The following is a 21,617-nucleotide window of genomic DNA, read 5'->3' as shown; positions in this document are numbered from 1 at the left end:
CCCCTGGGATGATTTAGGTGGTGATGGGTGTGATTTACGTACATCAACAACAAGGAATTAAATCCTTCACCTCCATGGGATAAAGCCTGAGACCTTACCTGGTTTGAGATCTGATGTGTTTTTGTTTGCTTCCATTATGAAATCTGGGATGGCTTTGTCAGGAGTAAAGATGTGCAATGGGGATACTTTCTGAGAGGGATCTGTGGATCTAGAGGAAACAACTGATGGAGAAGGGAATCGTCTAAAACACCACAAATAAGCACTTCAAATTGTGTATGGATAGCACAGAATATTTAAGAAAAAAAACATTTAAAAGGCAGAGTGAATTTGATATCCTCAACAACAGAAGGACATGGATCAAGTCCAGGCGAGGCCACAAGGATGATCAGGGGCTGGAGCACCTCCCATATGGAGCCAGGCTGAGAACATTGGGGCTGTTCAGCCTGGAGAAAAGAAGCTGTGTGGAGACCTCAGAGCAGCTTCCAGTGTCTGAAGGGGGCTACAAGGGTGCTGGAGAGGGACTCTTCATTAGGGACTGGATTGACAGGACAAGGAGTGATGAGTTCAAATGAAACACAGGGAGTTCAGGTTACATATAACAAAGAAGCTCTTCCCTGTGAGGGTGCTGAGGCACTGGCACAGGGTGCTCAGAGAAGCTGTGGCTGCCCCATCCCTGGCAGTGTTCAAGGCCAGTCTGGACAGAGTGTTGGGTGACATGGTCTAGTGTGTAGTGTCCCTGACCATGGCAGGGGGTTGGAACCAAGGTTCTTTCCAACCCAAACCACTCTATGATTCTGCAATAATCTACATTTCATATAACCTGAAGCCTCAGCCAAGAACTGCATTAGGAAAAGTGGGTTTTAAAGCATCATTTCTAAATGCGAGGGGACTTTCTTTGAAGCTTTTAAACTATCTGACATTGCTTTAACAGGGTCAGAAAATAAACTGTCTACATAGGATCAGCCAACTGTAGAGGCAACATGATGGCCTTAGTTTACTTATCTATTATTTCTCAGTTTCTTGGGTAAGCCAAGCCACTTGGCTACCCAAAGCTTCCCAGCACATAAGAGAAAATTTTTATCTTAAAGGAGTGGCTATTCCCAGCAACGTCCACTAGGTGGTGGTGTTGTATAAGAAATCCGGATCCATGATTTTCTAGCCGCTTATTTCAAAACTTATGCCTTTTGATACCTAAAGGGACTCCTGTGACCATTTTGCACCTCTTGAAGGTGACCGCAGAGAGCAATGGTACCAAGAAGGAACAAAAATCACATAGGAAAAGGAGTGGATTTTGTTCAGAAGTAGATGAATACAGCTTTGAAGGGGAAATGGACATCTAAAGAGCAGGCATACGTGGATACTGTCATGTCCTGCTGGCAACAGTAAGAGTCAGCTTCAGGCTGGTAACTTTAGTAAAGAGTAAGAACAAAGAATAAGAGTAAAGAATAAGAATATATATAATATATATATAAAATAAAAAATATATATAATAAAAAATACAACGTAAATGATAGAGAATAAAGTACAAATAAAGAATAAAGTATAAAAAAAGAATATTTATTTCTTAGTGCTGGCCAGGGTCACATCCCTGTTTAGGTTATTTTCCCCTGGATTAGGGAGTGTTTTTCCCACTGGAGATGCCACAGCTCAAGTGACCACAGGTGGAAAATCTCCATCCAGGACTCAGCCAAGCCTTCTCCTTCCTAAAAGCCCATCAGCTCCAAATCCATTCCCAGTGGAGCTTGTTAACACAGTTGGATCAGGGACATCTCTCACCTTTGAGTGATGAGCTGCTAAAGAAATAGGGAAGTTTTGGGTGTGTGGGGAAACCCTGTGGTGACTGTTTTCCCTGGTGGCATTGTGATTTTATAGCAACCAAGATATGGGGGAGCTGCAATTTGTGCCAGGAATGACTTCTTGCATAGGAAATAAAGACTTTTGGTTGGGTTTTTCCATTACCTTCAATTTTCCCGTTGTTTCTCTAATCCCCATTGCCTCAAACCAAAGTGCAACTCCCCTGCGGCAAATTCTACTGATAACATTCTTGCCTTTGTTTTTAACAAACCACTCTGGGTATAAATTAGAAAACTCCTTAGAGATTCTCTTAAAGGCTTTGAGAAAGGCAGAACTTGAGGAGGAAAACTGAAAGGGTGAAGTTCCACAGCTGCCTGAAAAGAGGTGGCAAAGCCCAATTTGACTGTGATTTAACTCAGCAGCCTGGTTCCAAACACAGACCTGTTGAAGAATTTGCATTTCACTCACTTGGCTCACGCACGATATCCCATTGCTCCATAACTGCATTAAAACATCAGTTCATCCATTTAGATCTTGGGTTTCCATCCTTCCTGGGAAAAGCCCATAGCAGCTGGGCCCTCCCCACCCTACAAATCACTGAGACCCCAACTAAACTGAGGCAAGGAAAACTAGTATTGTGTGTGTTGGTGTTGACATTTAACACAAGAATATACTGTGCTATATATATATAGTTTAGAATGCATTTAATATTGTGTTTTGCTATATATTCACACATATATATGTGTTTATGTGTATAGCTTGCCCATCATAGGAATAGAGACCTCCTAGATGTCCTTTCTGAGCAATAACTACGTCCTGCTGGTCATAGTCACATCAGTGACTAGTCATGGTCATGCTAGTCATGGCCGCATCAGGTTGCTCCTGGCCTCATTCAGGCAGCTTCTGAACATGTCCATGGGTGGAGGCTCCACAGCCTCTGGAACAAATCCTCATAGAATCATAGAATAGTTATGGTTGGAAAGAACCTTAAGATCATCAAGTTCCAAACCCCCTGCCATGGACAGGGACACCTCACACGAAATCATATCACCCAAGGCCTCATCCAACCTGGCCTTGAACGCTGCCAGGAATGGAGCATTCACAACCTCCCTGGGCAACCCATTCCAGTGCCTCACCACCCTAACAGGAAAGAATTTCCTTCTTATATCCAATCTAAACCTCCCCTGTTTAAGTTTTAACCCATTACCCCTTGTCCTGTCAATACAGTCTCTAATGAAGAGTCCCTCTCCAGCATCCCTATAGACCCCCTTCAGATACTGGAAGCTGCTCTGAGGTCTCCCCGCAGCCTTCTCTTCTCCAGGTTTACAGCCCCAACTTCCTCAGCCTGTCTTCACGCGGGAGGTGCGAACTGCCACGCAAACTGCCTCGACCCGCTCTGTTCGCCGGGCTCCTGGTCGCTCGCGCTTCCTGGGGCAGGTCATTAACCAGTCAGGGTTAGTGCCACTGCTTCAGGCTCCACCCTGTGTGAGTCAGCTGCTCGCGTAAGCTGAGCTGCCGGGTCCTGGGCAGGTCCTCTCGAGGACTTGAGGCTCCCTCAGTGGCTCTTGTCGCTCTGAGTTGAGGCTCCTGGACCCTGATCTCCCCCCGCTCCGGTGTTGAAGGCGTCCTCTCTCAAGCTACTCACCTCAGCAATTCAATGGTAACGAAGAATAATCCCTTTCAACACGAGTTAAGTGTCCAATGCTGTGCCGACCATTAGAGGGGCCCTGCCTCCAGCCAGGTGGAGGTAGCGGACAATTGGATTTACTGGACTGTGTGGATCAGATGGCCTGGCACATCAGTCCCACACAAGTATAAGACTCTAGTAGATAACAGCGCACAGTGTACCCTGATGCCATCAAGTTGGCAACGGGTGGAACCCATCTATATTTCTGGAGTAACAGGAGGATCCCAAGAGTTGACTGCTCTGGAGGCTGAAATCAGCCTGACTGGGAGGGAATGGCAAAAGCACCCTATTGTGACTGGTCCAGAGGCTCCATGCATCCTCGGCATAGACTACCTCAAGAGAGGGTACTTCAAAGACCCAAAAGGGTACCGGTGGGTTTTTGGTACTGCTGCTTTGGAGACTGAGGAAATTGAGCAGCTGTCCACCTTGCCTGGTCTCTCAGAAGATCCTTCTGTTTTGGGGTAGCTGAAAGCCAAAGAACAACAAGTGCCAATTGCGACCACAACAGTGCACCGGCGGCAATATCGCACCAACCGAGACTCCCTGATTCCCATCCATCAGCAGATCCGTAGACTGGAGAGCCAGGGGGTGATCAGCAGGACCCGCTCACCCTTTAATAGCCCCATATGGCCAGTGCAAAAGTCTAATGGAGAATGGAGACTAACAGTAGACTATTGTGGCCTGAATGAAGTCACACCACCATTGAGTGCTGCCGTACCGGACATGCTAGAACTTCAGTATGAACTAGAGTCAAAGGCAGCCAAGTGGTATGCCACGATTGATATTGCCAATGCATTTTTCTCAATTCCTTTGACAGCAGAGTGCAGGCCACAGTTTGCTTTTACTTGGAGGGGTGTCCAGTTCACTTGGAACCGACTGCCCCAGGGGTGGAAACACAGCCCTACCATTTGCCACGGACTGATCCAGACTGCACTGGAACAGGGGCAAGCTCCAGAACACCTGCAATACATTGATGACATTATTGTGTGGGGCGATACAGCGGAAGAAGTCTTTGAGAAAGGGAGGAAAATAATCCAAATCCTGCTGAAAGCCGGTTTTGCCATAAAACGGAATAAGGTCAAGGGACCTGCACAGGAGATTCAATTTTGGGGAATAAAATGGCAAGATGGACGTAGACAGATCCCCACAGATATGATCAACAAGATAACAGCAATGTCTCCACCAACTAATAGGAAAGAAACGCAAGCTTTCTTGGGTGCTGTGGGGTTCTGGAGAATGCACATCCCAAATTACAGTTCGATTGTAAGCCCTCTCTATCATGTGACCCGGAAGAAGAATGATTTTAAATGGGGCCCTGAGCAGCAACAAGCCTTTGAGCAAATTAAACGCGAGATAGTTCATGCAGTAGCCCTTGGACCAGTCCGGAACGGGTCAGATGTAAAAAATGTACTGTACACTGCTGCTGGGGAGAACGGTCCTACCTGGAGCCTCTGGCAGAAAGCTCCAGGGGAGACTCGAGGTCGACCCCTCGGCTTTGGGAGTCAGGGACACAAAGGATCTGAGGCCAGCTATACCCCAACTGAGAAAGAGATACTGGCAGCCTATGAAGGGGTTCGAGGTGCTTCGGAAGTGATTGGCACTGAAGCACAGCTCCTCCTGGCATCCCGCTTGCCTGTGTTGGGCTGGATATTCAAAGGCAGGGTCTCCTCTACACATCATGCAACTGATGCTACATGGAGTAAATGGGCTGCACTAATTACACAACGAACTCAAATAGGAAATCCCAGTCGTCCAGGCATTCTAGAAGTCATCATGGACTGGCCAGAGGGCAAAGATTTCGGAATGTCACCAGAGGAGGAGGTGATGCGCGCTGAAGAGGCCCCACCATATAATAAACTGTCAGAAAGTGAAAAGCAGTATGCCTTGTTTACTGATGGCTCTTGCCGTATTGTGGGAAAGCATCGGAGATGGCAGGCAGCTGTATGGAGTCCTGGACGACAAGTTGCAGAAACTGCTGACGGAGAGGGTGAATCGAGTCAGTTTGCCGAGGTGAAAGCCATCCAGCTGGCCCTGGACATTGCTGAACGAGAAAAGTGGCCAGTACTTTATCTCTATACTGACTCATGGATGGTGGCAAATGCCCTGTGGGGGTGGTTGAAGCAATGGAAGCAGAGCAACTGGCAACGCAGACGTAAACCCATCTGGGCTGCTGCCCTGTGTCAAGATATTGCTGCCAGGGTGCAGAACCTGGTGGTGAAGGTACGTCATGTAGATGCCCATGTACCCAAGAGTCGGGCCACTGAGGAACACCAGAACAACCAACAAGTGGATAAAGCGGCTAAGATTGAAGTGGCTCAGATGGACTTAGATTGGCAACATAAAGGTGAATTATTTTTGGCCCGGTGGGCCCATGACACTTCAGGCCATCAGGGCAGAGATGCAACATATAGATGGGCCAGTGATCGAGGGGTGGACTTAACAATGGACACTATTGCCCAGGTTATTCATGAGTGTGAAACGTGTGCTGCAATTAAACAAGCCAAGCGGTTAAAGCCTCTTTGGTATGGAGGATGGTGGTTGAAGTATAAATATGGGGAGGCCTGGCAGATTGACTATATCACACTGCCACCAACCCGCCAAGGCAAGCGCCATGTGCTTACCATGGTGGAAGCAACCACCGGGTGGCTGGAAACATACGCTGTGCCCCATGCCACTGCCCGGAACACCATCCTGGGCCTTGAGAAACAGATTTTGTGGCGACACGGCACCCCAGAGAGAATTGAGTCAGACAATGGGACTCATTTCCGGAATAACCTTATAGATATTTGGGCCAAAGAGCATGGCATTGAGTGGGTATATCACATCCCCTACCATGCACCAGCCTCTGGGAAAATCGAACGGTACAATGGGCTGTTAAAAACTACACTGAGAGCGATGGGTGGGGGAACTTTCAAGCATTGGGATACACACTTACCAAAGGCCACCTGGTTGGTCAACACCAGAGGATCTGCCAACAGGGCTGGCCCAGCCCAGTCAGAACTTTTACATATTGTAGAGGGGGACAAAGTTCCCATGGTGCATGTGAAGAATTTGCTGGGTTAGACAGTCTGGGTTATTCCTGCTTCAGGTAAAGGCAAACCCACTCGTGGGATTGCTTTTGCTCAGGGACCTGGATATACTTGGTGGGTAATGCGGGAAGATGGGGAAGTCCGATGTATACCTCAAGGGGATTTGATTTTAGGGGAACTCAATTGTATGCTGTTGCCTGCTGTGTAATACTTTTATAGCCCATCAACTAGATGTCTCCAGGTCACCAGCGACTGGCCCTGACTTCCCTCCAGCCATCATCCCAACAGAGAATGAACTTGGAACATCATGGGCCGAATGGACTCGGCAGCATTATAGGGATTGGCCCATGCACTAAGAAAATGATCTTTTCCTCTTGGTCTGTATGTATATGGATGTATATATGTGGGAGAGCGATGGTGTATTGAAAATGTGGGATCTGAGCACGACGTGAATGGTATGGAATAAGGGGTGGATAATGTCCTGGGTTCAGCAGTAGCAGTCATGTTTTTCCTTTGTGGTAGCTGGTGCAGTGCTGTGTTTTGACTTCCAGCCTGGGAACAGTGTTGGTGAAGTCGATGTTTTCGGTTGTTGCTAAGTGATGTTTACCCTGACCAAGGACTTTGTGAGGCTCATGCTCTGCTAGGGAGGAGGGGAAGCTGTGAGGAAGCAGAGATGGGGTGCCTGCCCCGGGCTAGCCAGGGAGGTATTCCATACCACAGCACGTCATGTCCGGGGTGGGGAGTACCTGGGAGTTAACCCGGAAGGACACGGGCTTCCGGGTGGAACTCGTTTTCTTGGCCAGTGGTATCATATTCTCTTCCCTTGTTATTTTCCCTTATCATTGTTGTAGTTGATCGTAGTGGTGGTGATTTGTGTTGTACATTGGTTGCTGGACTGTTCTTGTCTCAGCCCATAGGAGTTGCACCCTTTTGATCCTCCTCCCCATTCCTCTGGGAGCGGGGAAGGGGAGAGCCCCGGTGGGGGGGGGAGGGACTGCCCTCGATTGTTGTCAGCTCGGCACCACTCACTGGGAGTGAGTGAATAAGTTACCTGACTGGGTTTAAACCATGACAGACGGGCAAAGACAGAGCAAACTGTCCTGGGCCTGTCTTCCTGGGTAGGTCTCTGCAGGAGAACTGGTCTTGGAGGTGTTGATGCAGCCAGAAGGAGTTTGGGGAGCAAATGGTTTTCTTCAAACAGGGTCAGGTGATTTTAAGCGTGGACTGAGTCTTCGATAATTCATCCAAATAAGTATCAGTTATTTAATAACAGGACTGAGACAGCACCATGGTGGTTTGTGTTTAAATTGTGCTAAATGAAAGTAGTTCCCACAAAAAGGAGGCTCAACCTTGAGGTAAGGCAGTGACCACTGTCTCCATTGCCTGGTTGATAATTGTTCATCCCAAGCGAGCTTGAAGATCTGAGGGAAGGACCAAAGGTTCAATACAGCTCTGGTATCCCCTGCAGTTCTGATACAGTTTTGGTGTCTATAGAATCCTAGAATCATAAAATAGTTAGGGTTGGAAAGGACCTTAAGATCATCCAGTTCCAACCCCCTGACATGGGCAGGGACACCTCACACTAAACCATATCACCCAAGGCTCTGTCCAACCTGGCCTTGAACACCACCAGGGATGGAGCATTCACAACCTCCCTGGGCAACCCATTCCAGTGCCTCACCCCCCTCACATTAAAGAATTTCTTCCTTATATCCGATCTAAACTTCCCCTGTTTCAGTTTTAACCCGTTACCCTTCTCCTATCACTACAGTCCCTAATGAAGAGTCCCTACCCAGCATCCCTATAGACCCCCTTCAGATACTGGAAGACTGCTATGAGGTCTCCACACAGCCTTCTCTTCTCCAGGCTGAACAGCCCCAACTTTCTTAGCTTGTCTTCATACGGGAGGTGCTCCCGTCCCTGATGGCGCCAGGCTGAGAACACTGGGGCTGTTGAGCCTGGAGAAGAGAAGCTGCGTGGAGACCTCAGAGCAGCTTCCAGTGTCTGAAGGGGGCTACAAGGATGCAGGAGCGGGACTCTTCATCAGGGTCTGTAGGAAAAGAACAAGGGGTGATGGGTTCAAACTGAAACAGGGGGGATCCAGATTGGATGTAAGGAAGGAATTCTTCACTATGAGGGTGCTGAGGCGCTGGCACAGGGTGCCCAGAGAAGCTGTGGCTGCCCCATCCATGGCAGTGTTCAAGGTCAGGTTGGACACAGGGGCTTGGAGCAAGCTGCTCCAGTGGAAGGTGTTGGGGTCGGAGCTGAATGAGCTTTAAGTTCCCTTCCAACACAAACCATTCTATGATTCCATGATTTTGCATAACTGAGGAGGGATGATTCTCATTAACACAATAAAGGAGCTCTTTGCTCCTTTCGGCTCCATTCTTTCAACCTCTGCACACAGGAATCCATCAGAGGAGGCTGAATGCAGAGCTGCCACTGTGTTTAGGGCATTGGGTGGTGGAAAACCCAGTTCCCCTCTCCTTGAGACATCAGGGAGTGCAGCCACAGTAATTGCCATGGCCAGCATCACCTGGGTCCTTCTCACACACCCTCTGACATAGGCTCAGGCTCTATTTAAGCTCAGTCCTGGCAGTGGGCCCACTTCCAGGGCTGTGCTGTAACTGGGCTTGCTCCTGGTCTGTAGCAACCATGAACCTGACTCTTAGTTTCCCCTGGGCTATCAGTGGAAGCTGCTGCTGTGCTCAGGCACATGGGGACCGTGCTCTGTTTTGTGGCCACTTTCAGCTCCCAGCTCGCCTTCCCATTGGGAATAACTGGTCCTGGCTGCTCCCTTGAGGCAACTTGCATCATGCAAACAGCACAAACAACTCTTATTGAGAGGCAAGACCCTCTGGTGTCCAAGCTAGGGACAAGGCAAGCTCTAATGGAAAGTAAGTGTTATAAACATCTCCTCCTCCTTGTCTGTGTCTGTCTCTTAGGGAAAATGACCCCTGTTCAACTGGGTGCTCCAGATAGATTTTGTTGCACTCTACATCAGGCATCCAAATGCAAACTCCTACCTCTGAGGGGGAAAAAAGAAGTTACAATTCTAGGTATAGCCTACAGTGGGTATGCTTAGTCATATTTTCCATGTCCACCTAATAGAAATGATGCTGGGAGTCTCTCTTTTATTTTTAGCTATGAAAAACACAATGTCAGGACTAACTTGGGTGCAGCCATGTGCAAAGTACCATGAAGTAACAGATGATCCCCCCTCTCCTGCAATGCATCCAGGTCTCTATTTGATACAGAAAGAGCTTATTGCTGAAGGTCTCTAACAGGTTGCAGTTGGTTATTTCTGCTTTGCAGAGCATGAAGTTCTGCAGCATTCCTCAGTGGTACCTTCTCAGTTAACAGGTTGTGTTGGGGAAGAGTTGGGTGGGAGGAAATATCACTTACAGCAGCCCCACAACAAGAAAACAGGGGAAAAATCATACTTCTCCCTAAAGTCATTACATTCAATCACACTAAAATCCTTGGCAGTAGGGGAAAATCCTACTCTCAGCTGCTACTTCTCCTAAACCAGATGTGAGATGAAGCCCACAGCAAGGAAGCAAGGAGGTAAGAAATAGGTGGCCTTAATCTCCCTCTAACCCACACTGTGCTGAGACCTCTTTGGCTGAGCTGGATGTTTCCAGTGGTAGGAAGGAAGGTGCAGGATGACAGACACAGCTCTGCTGCCTCCAGGCTGGGATGTTCTGGTCACACAGAGATTCAGCATCTTCCCAATACTCAATCACAGCACCTACCATGCTCATCCTCTGGCAGCTCAGTGGCTCTGCTTCTCCTCCCATTTCCTTACTTTGCACTGCACATCCTTCTGGGAGCAAATGGGATTTTATGCATTTCCTTGCATTAGCCCAAAGTAAAGTGATGTTTTTCAGATGTACCTCCTCAAAACCCTTCATCCTTCCTTGAACTTGCCTCTGGATGAATCACTGCTTGAATCAGTGCAACTTCTAAAGCTAAACTGAAGAGGGAAATTCCTCATGGGCTTATTTTTGCCACCTCCTATGATATCACATCTATTTTCCCCAAAAGAAAAACCCCAAGAGATGACAAGAGAATATTTATCAGAGACCTATATTGAGGGGATGCTTAACATCACAGAGCCTCTGCAGAGTTTAAAGCATGGTTAGGATGTGCTGTACCTGCTCCTGTAAAGACATTCAGTTCCTTCCTCCTCCAGACAGCTGACACAAAACAAGTTAAAAAGGGAAAGAGGAGGAGTTCTATCATCCAGCTGGGACCGGGTTGGTCAATGAGCAGCTCGCAATGAGGTTACTTGCTGTTGCTTTTCTAAGGGCATCTTTAACATCCTTGTTCCTCAAGCTGTAGATCAGAGGGTTGAGCATAGGGACAAGGAGGGTGTAAAACACAGCGGTGTCTTTCTCTTTCTCCAGGGAGTACTTGGAAGCTGATTGCATGTGGCTGAGCCCAGCAGGGACATAGAACAAGGTAACGGTCAGGAGGTGGGAGGCACAAGTAGAGAAGGCTTTGTGCCTTCCTTCAGCAGACCTAATCCTCAGGATGGACAAGAGGATATATACATAGGAGGTGATGATGAGGACCAGCACAGACATGGAAATGCTCCCATGAAGAATTACAAGCAAAAGCTCATTGAGGTGGCTGTTGGAGCAGGAAAGCTTCAGCAAAGGGTTAGTGACACAGAAGTAATGGTTGATGGTGTTTGGACTGCAGAAAGGCAACAGCAGCAAGCAACAGGTTTGGATTAGGGAGTTCAAAATCCCCCCCCCCCCCCATGTATGATGCAGCCACCAGCTGAACACAGACCCCGTGGGGCATGGAAACCGTGTAGAGCAGTGGGTTGCAGATGGCTACATAGCGGTCATAAGCCATCACAGCCAGCAAGAACACCTCTGTGGTCACAAACATGAGGAAGAAGAAATGCTGCAGGAAGCAGGCAGGGTAAGAGATGGTTTTGTTTTCCACCAAGAAGGCAAGAAGCAGCTTTGGAGCAAAGACAGAGGAGTAGCAAAGATCGAGAACAGAGAGATTGCAGAGGAAGAAGTACATGGGGGTGTGCAGCCGGGGGCTTGTCTTGATCAGTGCCATCAGCCCAAGGTTGCCCATGAGAGTGATGAGATAAATCATGACGAAGATTACAGAGAGGAGTCTGCATCTTGGGCTCGCTTGTCAGGCCGAGGAGGATGAAGTGGGTCACTGCGGTGTGGTTGCCTTCAGCCCCGTTACTGTATTGCGTGGCAGCATCCCTGCGGGAAGGAGGAAAGATGGAGTGAAATAGGGAAGAGCAATGCCATGTGGCTTGCATGTACTCTGTCAGGTTGGACATTAGAACAATAAAGATTTGATAGTTGAGGCAACGCTTAACTGTGGTTCTTGGTGAATCTTCACAGGCAGAGAAACACATCCAAAAGCCCTTCAGAAATCTCTTAATCATGAGGCTAAATCAGACCTTTTCTTTTAAAATCCCAAACCCAATCTTGAACCATTTGAAAACTGGAGAAGAGGTGAAGAACTTGCAAACTGGTCATCACATTTCATTAGGGAGGCAGAAAAAGGGACTGTACATTCCATTTGCTCCATGAGAAAGACTGAAAATATCTGAGTGTGATGCCCCAGGAGCCCTGAATCCATCACCCCAGCTCTGATACAGCATTGCTGGATCCCCAGCTGCCCACAACAACTCATTGAGTGAGATACTCGAGTCTCAGGAGGTTTCCCTGGCAGCGTGGGGCAGAAAGTCCTGTCCTAGACAGCAAAAATAGGCTAAGCTGACACACTGCTGTCAGTAGAATCGTAGAACAGTTAAGGTTGGAAAGTACCTTAAGATCATCCGGTTCCAACCCCCCTGCCATGGGCAGAGACACCTCACACTAAACCACCTCACCCAAGGCTCTGTCCAACCTGGCCTTGAACACTGCCAGGGATGGAGCATTCACAACCTCCCTGGGCAACCCATTCCAGTGCCTCACCACCCTTACAGTAAAGAACTTCTTCCTTAGATCCAACCTAAACTTCCCCTATTTAAGTTTTAACCCATTCCCCTTTGTCCTATCACTACTAGCAGTTTTGGTCAGGTTCCAGCACAGAGAGAAATATTCCCCTCAGTGTGGCAGATGAGTCTAACAGAGAGTCAGTGCACTTAACTTCTGTTACCTGCTCCAGCTCAGGTATTAAAAGGCTTTAAACTAGATGTGTTGGGGGAGGGGAGCATCATTCCATTCCAACACACCCAGTCAGTTGCCAGAACCTATAATAAATGCCTGGAGCAATGTAGAGATATCCCAGCCGCTCCAGCCAATGAGCCGGCTTCAGTTGGAGCTCGGCTCAGGTGCCTCTATACAAATGCCCGTAGCATGGGGAACAAACAAGAGGAATTAGAGATGCGGTCACATCTATGGGGGAATGATATAATGGGAATCACAGAAACATGGTGGGATGGCTCCTATGACTGGAGTGTCGGAATGGAAGGTTACAGGCTCTTTAGGAAGGACAGGCCTGGCAGGCGGGGAGGGGGAGTTTCCCTTTGTGTTAGGGATACGCTGGAGAGTATGGAACTCTGTCTGGGGACAGGTGAGCAGTCCACAGAGAGTTTGTGGGTCAGGGTTAAAGGGAATATAGCTCTGGGAGACATTACTGTGGGGATCTGTTACAGACTGCCTGATCAAGGAGAACCTGCGGATGAAGCCCTCCATAGACAGATAGGAAAAGCCTCACGCTCACAGGCCCTTGTTCTCATGGGTGACTTCAACCACCTTGACATCTGTTGGGAGGACGGTATGGCCTGGCACAAGCAATCCAGGAGGTTCCTCGATTGTGTAGAAGACAACTTCCTTCTGCAAGTAATAGAGGAGCCGACAAGGAGAGGTGCCATGTTTGACCTAGTGCTCACCAACAGGGAAGGGCTCGTTGGAAATGTGATGCTCCAGGGCAGCCTTGGATGCAGCGATCATGAGATGCTTGAATTTGAGATCCTCAGGACAGTGAGAAGAGCGTGCAGCAAGCTCACTGCCCTGGACTTCAAAAGAGCAGACTTTGGCCTCTTCAGGAACCTGCTTCGGAAGGTTCCATGGGATCCAGCCCTAGAGGGCAGAGGGGCCCAAGACTCTTGGTTGATATTCAAGGATCACCTGCTGGAAGCTCAGAAGTGTTGCATCCCAACCAGAAGGAAGTGCAGCAGGAGGGTCAGGAGACCTCCTTGGATGGATAAGGAGCTCCTGAGGAAAATTCAATTGAAAAAAGAGGTTTATAATAAGTGGAAGCAAGGACAGGTGGCATGGGAAGAGTACAGGGATATTGTTCGAAAAGCTAGGGACCAGGTTAGGAAAGCTAAAGCCCAGTTAGAATTAAACTTAGCTAGGGGTATTAAAGATAACAGGAAGGGATTCTACAGGTACATAGCAAATAAAAAACAGACAAGGGAGAATGTAGGCTCCCTCAGGAAGCTCTTGGGAGAACTGGCTACACAGGATTTGGAGAAGGCTGAGGTTCTGAATGACTTCTTTGCCTCACTCTTCACTGGCAAAGGCTCTGACTGTACCACCCAAGTCTTGGAAGGCAGATGCAGGGACTGTGAGAATGAAGACCTTGCGCCCACTGTAGGAGAGGAACTGGTTCAAGACCATCTTAAAAATCTGAACATGCACAAGTCCATGGGTCCTGATGAGATCCATCCGTGGGTCCTGAAGGAGCTGGCGAGTGAAGTTGCGAAGCCGCTGGCCATCATATTTGAGAAATCATGGCAGTCAGAGGAAGTTCCCGATGACTGGAAAAAGGGAAATATAACCCCCATTTTCAAGAAGGGGAAAATGGATGACCCGGGGAATTAGAGAGCAGTCAGTCTCACCTCTGTGCCTGGCAAAATCTTGGAGCAGATTCTCCTGGAAGGCATGGTAAGGCACATGAAAATCAACAAGGTGCTTGGTGACAGCCAGCATGGCTTCACTGAGGGGAAATCCTGCCTGACCAATTTGGTGGCCGATGACACCAAGCCGTGTGGTTGGGTTGATACCCTGGAGGGAAGGAATGCCATCCAGAGGGACCTCGACACGCTTGTGAGGTGGGCTGATGGCAACCTCATGAGGTTTAACCATGCCAAGTGCAAGGTCTTACACTAGGGTGGGAGCAATCCCAGGCACAGCTGCAGGTTGGGCAGAGAAGAGATTCAGAGCAGCCCTGCAGAGAAGGACTTGGGGGTGTTGGCTGATGAGAAAATGAACATGAGCCAGCTTCAGTGTGTGCTTGCAGCCCAGAAAGCCAACAGTATCCTGGGCTGCATCCAAAGGAGCATGACCAGCAGGTCGAAGGAGGTGATCCTGCCCCTCTACTCTGCTCTGGTGAGACCTCACCTGGAGCACTGTGTGCAGTTCTGGTGTCCTCAACATAAAAAGGACATGGAACTGTTGGAACAAGTCCAGAGAAGGGCCACGAGGATGATCAGGGGACTGGAGCACCTCCCGTATGAAGACAGGCTGAAGAAGTTGGGGCTGTTCAGCCTGGAGAAGAGAAGGCTGCGTGGAGACTCTACTTTTCATCACTGAAAAACTACCACCTAATTTGCTCCTGTAGGGACATGCTCTGGATGGAAAATGACTGCCAGAGCAGTGAGCACTGGCTGGGCTGTCAGGTGCAGAGGGTGATGGGTTCTACTCTGCAGGAGCCTGGGGACTGCCACAGGGGTTTTTCTCCTTTATCTGTCTAAACGGAATCAAAGGAGAACACCCTGGTGTGCAGGGACAATCCCACGGTACCTGAACAATAGAAGCAGGGCAGGAACAGACACATGGACCAAGTTCAACCAAAGCTCCAGAGCATCAGGAAAGCTGGTGATGAGGAGGCAGATTCAAGACCAAGCCAAGTCAGGTTGAGTCAATCCCTTGTTCAGGATCAGGTGAAAAAATTGCGAGGAAGATATATGAGAAATCCTAGGTGACCACCAAAAGATTGCATAGGTGTGCTGAACTCCTACTAAACTGGAAACCAGAACTGCTCTAGTAAAGCTCAATCTGCCTGTTCTGAGTTTAAATAGAGATTGGGGAAACAACAGGAAGAGAGCGGGGATGGAGCCCCAGCTGAGGCTGGTCAGGGGGATAAAGGCCTATTAGTTAATTCTGGGACAAATCCTCTCTGCCTCAAAATGCCTGTTTTTCACCCTTGAATACAGTGGAAGTCCAGAGGCACCAGCTCAGCTGTTGGACATCCAGACACTACATGTGGGTAACCCCATTTGGGCTGGAAAACTGTCCCTCCACAGAGGGACATCAGCAGCTTCAGAGGTGGAGTCACTTGTGCTTCATGTCCCATTTGAGGACCGTGTGCAAGATCTGGAATGTCTCTAAACCTATTTTCATTGTGTCAGTATGTTCAGACCAAAACATTTGCATGGTCCACAAGTATGTAGGAAGCATCCTATGAGCTACTCATTACTGCTGCTGTGCAGCTGTGCTCAGGCATGGCTCACCCACTCCATGACTCTCAGATGCTCAAGCACCACAATGCCTTTCAGAGCTGATTTCACACCCTTTGCTTTTCCTTCTCTTTGTTTTCCTCTGGGAAAGCATGAGCAGCCCTGGAGGCTTCCTCCCAGGAGAGAACATGCAACTGTATTTACAGCCCCAGCACCACAAGCTGGCCTCTTGGAGTCTGGCAGGAGCTCCCCTCTCTTCACATCAGGTGCAACAGAGCTGATGCTGGCACATAGATGTTCTCTGCTGCGTTGGGGATAAATCCTTGGCACCCATCACTCGGTGGCAGAAGGAAGTCACAGGAGGTAACACCAACACAAAGCAGAGCCTCACCTGCACTTAGGCAGTGGGCTTGTGTCTGCATGTCCTTGTGTAATCTGTGGTAAAGCTGTGTCAGAAAGCAACCTTACCAATGTGGGTTTTCTTTATAATAATATGGAGCAACGTCTGATGCAGGTTGTGTTTCTTTTGCAAAGGCAGCTTAAGCCAGATACATTGATTTATTCAAGAGTTAAATGAGGATGAATCTTATTCTGTTATACAGAAATGCAACATTTTAGACTGTCAGCAGAATACAGTCACTAACAAATCAGCCTTTAGAATCAGCTTGTTATAACAGCAACTGTTTTTTAAAGCAAGAAACTGAATGCCCATAGGTTTAGGATGCTTTATCATGCTGGAGCTCAGGAAGGTATAAATCATGAGTTTAACAAAGTCAATGTTATTTGTTGTTAATGATCTCAAATAGTTTGTTAAATGTGATTTGGTGACTGGAATGACAATCAAAAGCCAAAGAAAAGTCTCTGGAAGTCATGCATGTGTAAGCTGGGCTTTCACTGAGACTGAGAAATTCTCTTGCTTCACGTTTACGTGCAATCCTATGAGGATCCTCTGAGGTGTCTTCTGACACAAATTTCCTTCAAACTGAAAGTGAATAAAGATCTGATTCTTTGCTGAAACCTGAAAACACACCTGCTTGACTAAAGCCAGTGTTAACTGTACCAGCATAGAAAAATAAAAATGCCATTTACTGCTTCAATGAACTACCTGTTCTTTTCTGATTACCTCATCTGAAAAACATAATATATGCATATAATTTTGGTTAGAAAATATATTAGAATAATCTGATGTGTGGCAGGTATAGCGGTCATTGATTGGAGATAGATGTGGTCCAGATTTGAATCTCCATTTTTGATCAGTTTGATGTTTCTCTTCCTTTTGCCTCAGCAGGGACCACCTGGTCATGGGAGGAAATCACACCCAGATTGAATTCATTCTCTTGGGCATTACAGACAGCCCATGTCTGCAGACTCCTCTTTTTGTCTTGTTTCTATTGATTTACATTGTCACTCAGGTGGGGAATGTTGGGATTATCATCTTGGTTTGGGTGTCTCCCAGCCTCCACACCCCCATGTACTTCTTCCTCACCCACTTTGCCTTCACTGACATCTGCTATTCCACAGTCATCTCCCCCAGGATGCTGGCAGACCTGTTATCAGAGGACAAAACCATTTCTTTCACTGGCTGCATGATGCAGTTCCTCACCTTTGCTTTTTTTAGTACTATTGAGTGTCACCTCCTGGCCATGATGGCCTACGATAGGCACATTGCTATCTGCCAGCCCCTGCTTTATGTGACCATCATCTCCAGCCGCATCTGCTGGCAACTGATAGCATCATCCTACCTATTCGCCTTCCTCAGTGCCATCATCTACACATGGTGCGTGTTTGGAGGTTCCTTCTGTGGTCCCAACAGCATCGACCACTTCTTCTGCGACGAAGTTCCTGTGCTGAAGCTCATGTGCTCTGACACTCACAGCAGTGAGATGGTCATCTTTGCTTTCATCACCATCAATGTGGTGGGCACAAGCATGATCATTTTTCTCTCCTACATCTCTATCATCCGCACCGTGCTGAGGATGTGCTCAGCACAGAGCAGGGCCAGAGCCTTCCACACCTGTGCCTCCCATTTGGTGGCTGTTTCTATGTACTTTGGGACAGGATTCTTCATGTACCTACAACCTCCTTCTAGCCACAGGAGTCTGGATAAGGTGGCCTCCATCATCTATACCATCATCACCCCCCTGCTTAACCCCTTCATCTACAGCCTGAGGAACAAGGAGGTGAAGGGGGCTCTGGTGAAGTGCAGGAGCAGGCTCTTCAACCATTGGCAACATAAGAAAGTTCTATCATCTAGCACAGGCACAGTTCACGTCAACTGAGAAAGCCTATGGTACACTAAAACATTTTTTTCCAATACTCCCCATGATTTCATGTAGATTTTTCTGCAGTTCCTGCACAAAAGTCAATGACAGTATTGAATGAGAAACAGACCCCCAAAATCACACCGTTCTTGGAAGAAAATCAAGAGGAGACTAAGCCTCAAATTTCAATTCACTTCTCAGTCACCAGCCTGTGGGAAGAAATCACCCTCAATTATCCCAGTCCTCTTTTCCTCACAGGAAACACCAATCAGCTTTACCCAGTTATAGCTTTTGTCACTGATAAAGATGTCTTTTTCTTGCAAGATTCTTGCCCTTGTCCCTCAGCTCCCATAAAATTCCTCACTCTTACCTCTGAGCTCTTTATTAAAGCTGCTGGGGTGGGAGGGAAGAAGAAGTGTAGTTTCACATTTGCTTGCTGAAAAAAGTAAGGGAAAAGGCCTAAAAAGATTCATTGCATTTGTTTGTGCCTTTCAAAGAGAAGAAGCAGGTAAGGATCAAGGTCTCAAGCTGCACCTTTGAATGTCAAGGGGAATCCCTCCCTCTCCTGTTTGCAGCTTCACGAGCAATTTCACTTAAAGGAAGACAATGTAGATAACATAATTTGTAATACAGGATGATGAACTGTGCTGAGACCACCCAGTGTTAAGGACAATTTGGGCACATCAAGGGCTCCTCCCATTCATTTTAAATGGTGTTTTACATTCATCTGAAGTGCCATTTACTTAGATGATGATATAAATGGAATTCCAGCTGGTGATAATCACCCACATCCCATGTCCATGCCAAGACCATGCTTAAGCACAACAGGAAACCAAACTGTGGATTTCTTATAAAAGTTAGGAATGTGGCTAGTTTCCCTAGATGAAAGAGTAAACTGAACACAGAATCAATGGTAACTGAGAGCTGCCTGCCTCTCAAAGAAGCCAAAACACACCGGTGTGGGAAAATCTCTTTCTCTTACCTGTTTTGAGTGGAAATCAACTTATATTTATCAAGTATGTGTGTGGTGAACAGTGTGTGCTCTGTCAAACAGTATCTAGATGGGAGATGTTGTCTTAGGTCTGGGGAAAGTGGCTTCAATATTTGTGAACGAGTGAGCCAGAATCGATGTCATTAATTGCTAAAGAGCTTGGTAGCACAGAGACCTTTGCTATTAGGTATGTGGCCCATATAGACCTGAGCATTTAAGACTGTCTTCTTACATATATAGAACCTATATATACATAAAATATATAGACTCTTTGGATAAGTTATCTTGCTTTATCAGTTAGATAAGAGAGCTGACAGAAATTACAAAGCAGGGCCTAACATCAATGAGAGAAATGCATCTTTCATCTTAAAATAATCTACTTCATTAAATAATACCATTACAATTCCTGTACTTCACTAGAAAAAAGAAGAAGCCCCTGAAAATAAGATGAGGTCATAATGTAGGTTTGAAGCTATCACCTGGAGATGCTGGCAGCTTTGGAATATATTTTTGACAGGGCTAGCAAGGAGCCTGGTGGTAATGTCAAGTGTAGATGGGAAAAGACCTACACACAGGAGAAAAAAAAACAACCCAGTAAGGTCAATAAAAGAGTGTAGATAAATCAGATTGTCTGTGGTCTTGTTGCACAAACCAGTCACAGGGAGAAAGCAAGACTTAGAAATGGTTCCAAAGCAAGCCTGGAAGCCTAAGAAAGAGGCTGGGGAAGCCAAAGTCCTCGGTATCACTGAAGCTCTGGTGTCCTCTGTCACAAAACCAGCAGATGAACATCATGCCAAAGCTACATCCAAACCAAAGTGTTGCCAATCTGCTGAAGAATGAAAGTCTAATGCTGTACTTGGTAAACGAGAAAGCACTGAGGAAAAGATAATAACAATTGAAAATAAGGTTCAATTTATTACTCTACTCACCTCACTGAAAAGACTGTCTCCTAATTTCCCATGTAGGGACATGCTCTGGATGGAGAGGGACTGCCAGAGCAGTGAGCACTGGCTGGGCTGTTGGGGTGCAGAGGGTGATGGGTTCTGCTCTGCAGGAGCCTGGGGACTGCCACAGGGCTTTGACTTTTGAATCTCTATCAACAGAGCCAAAGAAGAGCACCACAGTGTGCAGGGACCATCCCACGGTACCTGAACAAGAGAAGTAGGGCAAGAAAAGAAGACTTGGGTTAAGTTCAGCCAAGATTAGAGTGCATCAGGCAAGCAGGTGATTATAAGGCAGATCCAGGACCAAGCCAAGGGTCAAGTCAATCCCTTGTTCAGGAACAGGTCCAAAAAATGCTAGGAAGATAAATGAGAAAGCCAGAATCACCATCAAAGAATTGCAAAGGTGTGCAGAACTCCTGCTAAAGTTCAAAACAAAACTCATCTAAAAAACCTCAGTCTTCCTGAGCTTTGATAGAGATGGGGGACAAATAGGCAAAGGGTGGGGATGGAACCCCAGCTGAGGCTGCTCAGGGGGATAAAAGACTATTAGTTAAAGCTGGGACAATTCATCACTGTGTGAAAATACCCATTTCTCACCCTTGAATACAGTGGAAGCCCAGAGGCACCAGCTCAGCTGTTCGACATCCAGGCACTGCATGTGGATAACTCCACTGGGAATGGAAAACTGGGCTCTCAAGTGTCTACAGATGGACATCAGCAGCTCCAGAGATGGAGTCACTTGTGCTTTATGTCCCATTTGGGGACACTACAAGATCTGAAATGTCTCTAAACCCATTTTTGATTCCATTGCCAATGTCAAAACAAAACCTTTGAATGATCCACAAGTACATCAAAAGCATCCTATGAGCTGCTCCTCACTGCTGTTGTGTAGCTATGATCAGGGATAACTCATCCACACCATGTCATTCAAATGCCCAAGCACCACAATGCCTTTCAGAGCTGATTTCACACCCTTTGCTTTCCCTTCTTTTTGTTTTCCTCTGGTAAAGCATGAGCAGCCCTGGACGCTTCCTCCCAGGAGAGCACATGCAACTGTATTTACAGCCCCAGCACCCCAAGCTGGGCTCTTGGAGTCTGGCAGGAGTTCACCTCTCTTCACATCGGGTGCTTAACAGAGCTGATGCTGGCACGTAGATGTTTTCTGCTGCACTGGGGATAAACCCTTGGCTCCCATCACTCGATGACAGAGGGAAGTCACAGGAGGTAACATCAACACAAAGCAGAGCCTCGCCTGCACTGAGGCAGTGAGCTTGCTTCTTCGTGTTCTAGTGTCCTCTTTGGGAAAGCTGTGTCAGAAAACAGCCTTACCAATGAGGGTTCTTTTTATAACAAGAGGGAGCAATGCCTGATGCAGGTTGTGTTTATTTTACACAGGCTACTAAAGCAAGATTCAAGAGTTAAATGAGGATGAATCTTATTCTGTTATAAAGAAATGCAATATTGCAGATTGTCAGCAGTATATCGTCACTAACAAATGAGCCTTGGGAATCGGC

General features: G+C 47.3%; 1 protein-coding gene and 1 pseudogene across 1 annotated transcript; one reads left to right on the top strand and one right to left on the bottom strand.

Moving 5' to 3' along the window:
* Positions 1–10,751: 10,751 nt before the first annotated feature.
* LOC133282330 (olfactory receptor-like protein COR8) lies at positions 10,752–11,707 on the bottom strand (annotated as a pseudogene).
* A 5,501-nt stretch (positions 11,708–17,208) lies between these two features.
* On the top strand, positions 17,209–18,186 carry LOC133282329 (olfactory receptor 8U3-like). The gene has a single exon (XM_061478359.1). It carries the CDS (start codon positions 17,209–17,211, stop codon positions 18,184–18,186), a length of 978 nt encoding a protein of 325 aa, XP_061334343.1.
* The last annotated feature ends 3,431 nt before the right edge of the window (positions 18,187–21,617 follow it).

This window comes from Pezoporus flaviventris, unplaced genomic scaffold, assembly GCF_033815535.1.
Source record: "Pezoporus flaviventris isolate CSIRO_AGI_PZ_B2104156 unplaced genomic scaffold, CSIRO_AGI_Pfla_v1 ptg000116l, whole genome shotgun sequence".
Classification (NCBI taxonomy): domain Eukaryota; kingdom Metazoa; phylum Chordata; class Aves; order Psittaciformes; family Psittacidae; genus Pezoporus; species Pezoporus flaviventris.
Note: the sequence above shows the minus strand (reverse complement) of the source record. Positions and strands in the feature narration are given on the sequence as shown.

Coding starts and splice junctions, on each gene's coding strand:
- LOC133282329 (XM_061478359.1), top strand. CDS start 17,209: ATGGGAGGAAATCACACCCAGATTGAATTCATTCTCTTGGGCATTACA.